This window comes from Dysidea avara, chromosome 4 (assembly GCF_963678975.1).
Source record: "Dysidea avara chromosome 4, odDysAvar1.4, whole genome shotgun sequence".
NCBI lineage: Eukaryota > Metazoa > Porifera > Demospongiae > Dictyoceratida > Dysideidae > Dysidea > Dysidea avara.
The window spans coordinates 40,447,086-40,451,432 of NC_089275.1; the positions used below are offsets into that span (position 1 = coordinate 40,447,086).

General features: G+C 37.4%; 1 protein-coding gene across 3 annotated transcripts in view; it reads right to left on the minus strand.

The window, feature by feature from the left end:
- LOC136254010 (caspase-6-like) overlaps positions 1–2,615 on the minus strand; it is a 13,032-nt gene extending 10,417 nt beyond the window's left edge. The window contains exons 1-2 of one of the 3 annotated variants that reach the window (XM_066046648.1): positions 2,569–2,615; positions 2,363–2,522 (exon numbers count right to left, since the gene is read on the minus strand). In XM_066046648.1, coding sequence (XP_065902720.1) covers positions 2,363–2,423 — 61 coding nt within the window. In that variant the 5' untranslated portion in view covers positions 2,424–2,522; positions 2,569–2,615. Of the gene's footprint in view, positions 1–2,362 lie in introns of all 3 variants that reach the window. The other 2 variants (XM_066046649.1, XM_066046647.1) reach the window with 2 other exon arrangements.
- Between the last annotated feature and the right edge of the window lie 1,732 nt (positions 2,616–4,347).

Consider the following 4,347-nt stretch of genomic DNA (forward strand, 5'->3'; position numbering starts at 1 on the left):
TACAACAGGTTAATTTGTAGTCAATAAACTGGAAACAGTTGGTACAGTGGTAAGATACCAACTTTTGCCTCCTAGGGCTTTATGCTTCCACTTGCACTTGTCGTGGTATGAAAATATCCTGTTTTATAAATGATTCTATATTTCAATGTTTTATTAACAAGTGCAAATCAATGCATTACAACCCAATTTTGTGTATTCTCTAAGCAATATAAGTATACAGCAAGTGCGTGAGGAAAAAGACTTAGGAGTGTCATTTGACAACCAGCTATAAATTTCCATGCCTACACTGCCTCAGTTACTATAGTAAAGCCAATAATATTGCGGGTTTGACAAAGAGATGTTTCCTCCCTTTGAAATCAAGATGTTTGTTGCACTATACAAAACTTTGGTTCTAGAATATGCTGCTGTAATCTACAGGCCTTATTATCAGGATGATATTAACAAACTTGAATCACTTCAATGCAGAGCTTCAAAACTAATTGGTGACTTTCTGGCATCATCATAATATAGTTGCTCTGAAAGACTCCATCATCTACACCTACCTACCTTGGCATATAGAAGATTCAAAGGAGACATGATTTCTATGTATCAGTTGCTACATGGCAACATGTACGTACCAATCCTTACAGCTTGCTAGATCCATCACTTCCATTTGAGAGGTCATTCATTTAAATTTTACAACATCCAGCACATAAAATTTGTGACGAAATTTTTTCTCAAGAAGAATAATATTGATGATTGGAATATACTACCGGAATATGTTGTAGCATCATTAACAGTTGACAATTTTAAGCATTATTTGGGACAAATATACTGTAAAAATAAAACGTATGATTTTGTAATAATCTGGTCCTACATGCAGGCATCTGCAATGTCTCTCAACCTCAAATTTTATTATTTTATTAAGATTACACAGCCTACTCCATAATGTGAGCATGATGCCGAACTTGTGCATCGTCAAAATTACCACCTACCCTCACTGCCTGCACTGTAAAAAATGGGGTGTTCCATTACGTTTTTTCCGTGCACTGGAAGTATACATTGTGTACACCCACAGAGTGTTTGTAGAATTTGCCAAGATGTCAATAGACACTATTTTATAGGGTGTAATTACACACTACACTTAAGTAGGCACTCGTACACTTAGGTGCAATTATAGTGAGATAAGAGTAAACAGAATTTAGAAACTACTCCTTATGGCATTGCTTAGGTTACTTCACTCCTTCAGTAATATTGCCTTCCTTTAAACCCACAATCAAAAGAAGTGATGGTTGTTGGTTACTTTAAAAATTGAAAATCTTAAAAGAGGCAAGGAAAATCATTGCTATAGAGATAACTGTACTATGTAAGTTAATAGTACGTAGCTATTACACATTTCACTTATTGTACCGAGTCAGCTGCAGATCCATTACGCGTGTTGTTAACAGTTCTCACATATTATGATCCAAAAACTGTGTAGAGCAGAGCATTCAGAGAATTTTTTTCAAAAGTGAGGTGTTCTTAAACACCCCATGGGTGTACAGAAAAACTTTACGAGTGTAATGGAACACTCAACAAGTTTGAATGCCAGTTGTAATGGTAGATATAGCTAGCACCCAAAAAGGTGCTTATGTAAGAACCCATTCAGTATTAACAGTGTAATTGTTCTTAAAGTGAAGGAAATGATCTTATGATTCGATGTTGGCCTAATCAGTGCATTCAAGTTTTGTATAGCTATGTACGTACAGTAGCTATGTGAGCCTATTAGTGTTCAAAGTTTATGACTGGTCAGGTATATATTGTATCGATCCAAAGACACATCCAAATACTCCAATTAAGCTGTTAAATTGTGACCGAGTCTGACAAAACCATACATGCAGTTTTACACAGCATCTAATACAGTTTTATGGTTTTAAGTATATAATTGAGGTTCATTGGGGGTAAGAATGATCACTGCTGTATCTTGAATTAAGAAGAAAGTCTAAAGTGCACAAGGAGCATTTGTGTCACTTTAAAATGAAGTCTATTGTAATAAGGTTGACAGTCACTACAAAAGTAGAGAACATCACAAATAGTGAGTATACAGTATTTCATATGTATGTAACCAAGACTGGCAACTATACTGAACTAGCTAAATTTACACATATACTCATAATCATGGAATCTATAGGCAGAAACCCTCAGTCAATCACACATGCCGGCACGCACTGCCACATAAATAAAGGGTGTTAGCTATTTGTACATCGTGTTGTAGCTACATGATTATGAAAAACGATAGTTCCGCATACACCCACCTGCAGCTGCATACCGAAAGTGACAGCTAGCTAATCAGTCACGAATAAACCCCTGGTCTACTCTTGCCATTTATGTTAGCTACACTTACGAGGTTTGCCAAGTCTAGTTACGCCCACGGTAGGATCATCGGCGTTCTCATCAGTAGCCATTGATTCTCAAGTCCACTTTGGGAGTACAATATATCTAGCTAGTCAGTTGATCGATGCCGTCGCAGCTAATCAGTGTGAAGTAGGCTAAAGGATGGGTAGCTATTCGTAGCTGGTTTAGAAGTTGCCAGCACACGCACTCTCAAACCTGATTATGAGTAGGATCATATAGACGGGTTGCCTATTTAGGGCGTGTCCCTTGTGTAACGCGAGCAAACGCGACTTTCCGTTTTACGCATGATTACAATGTTAATTTGTTGGTCAAGAAGTCAACAAAAACCCATTTTTAAAAATGATGATGGAGGAGATTTTATCCCTCTTGTATGTGAGACCTTTGGTGTTTGGTCACCATATGCCCTATCAATTTTAGGATCCATAGTTGACAGAACAACTGTTAGAAACGGTTTGCCTCGAAAGTTTGCTAGGCGCCAACTTCTCCAGCAACTGCTAGTGTGACTTTGTGGAGGTACAATGCGAAAATGATACTCCGCCAGTATTCGCTTACTGCTGAGGACGAATTTTCTGACTTTGACACTGGTTAAGTTAAGTACATAGCTATAGTAATAAGTATATAGTTAGGTAATAAGTCAAGGGGTAGCTAACGTCTTGGGACTCTCGTACACCTATCTGTGAAATCCAATTATAAATACATATAAATACATGAAATATTTATTGAAATAATACAGAAATACGTTTTGAAACACTTAAATATTTGGACTCTCGTACACCGTGTTGGGTTTTTGCGTGGGTGCTGGCTACTCCTCGTAATATTGGGATTAATGAAAAAATCATTTAACACTCTAAATAGAAAGACTCTTCCAATACTCTACAAGGCTCTGGTAAGACCTCACCTTGAATATGCTAATGTTGTATGGGGACCCAATTATATTGGAGATTGTGACAGGATGGAAAGAGTGCAAAGAAGAGCCACTAAATGTGTTCAGGATCTGTCCAGTTTAGAGTATGATGAACGTCTGGTTACCCTCAAGCTTCCTACATTGTCATATCGAAGGCATCGTGCTGACATGATTATGGTATATAATATCTTACAAGGGAATGTTAATCTTCAACCTGAATTATTTTTCCAGCTGAATTTGTCAAGTGCCACAAGGGGACATGACTTCAAACTTTTTAAACCTCATGCCCAAAAGAATGTTCGAAGTAAATTCTTTTCAGTAAGAACCATCAATTCATGGAATAATTTACCCAATTATGTAGTGTTGTCTAAATCCATCCCTCCTGGAGGAAGACTGAGTGTGGCCCCGACTAGACATTGGGTGACCTGCAGTTCGAATCCTGGAGTTGGAGGGATTTTTTATCCTTACTTTGGCCCCTTTTCTGTTACACCTTTCCAGCTATAAGTCATTAAGTCTAAGTCCTTGAAGTTAGGTTAGGTAATCCTAAGGCTGCAGCACATGTTGCTGTAGACCTTCAGTGCTGGTCACTGTAAAGTGTTAATAATAATAATAAAAAATAAATAAAATTGAAATTGCAGATACTGATCTATTTACAGCTAGACTCCAATCATATTATTGTACCTAATGTATTTGTTTATGTGATTCCTGAGCACACCAGCAGGGCTGACTGCTCAGTAAACAATAATAATAATAATAATAATAATAATACGTGCTTAATTTTTTTTGCCTTCACCTGGCATAGCTACTAGGCTCTGGCTGGCTTGGCTGCTGTCTTCCTTTATCTGGTTCATCTGGCTTGCATACTCCTACAGCATTGTGTAGCTATCTCCTGAAAGTTGTGTATGCATAACTATAGTGTGTCACCCATCACTGTGCCATTGCTACATCACTGATGAACCTTACTTAGCTCTAGTTGATGTTGATATACAGTGCTGTATATTGGCTAATAATTTTTATCTGGTGATGTTGCCTATAATGTATTGCTGCATACAATACTGCAATAATGTATA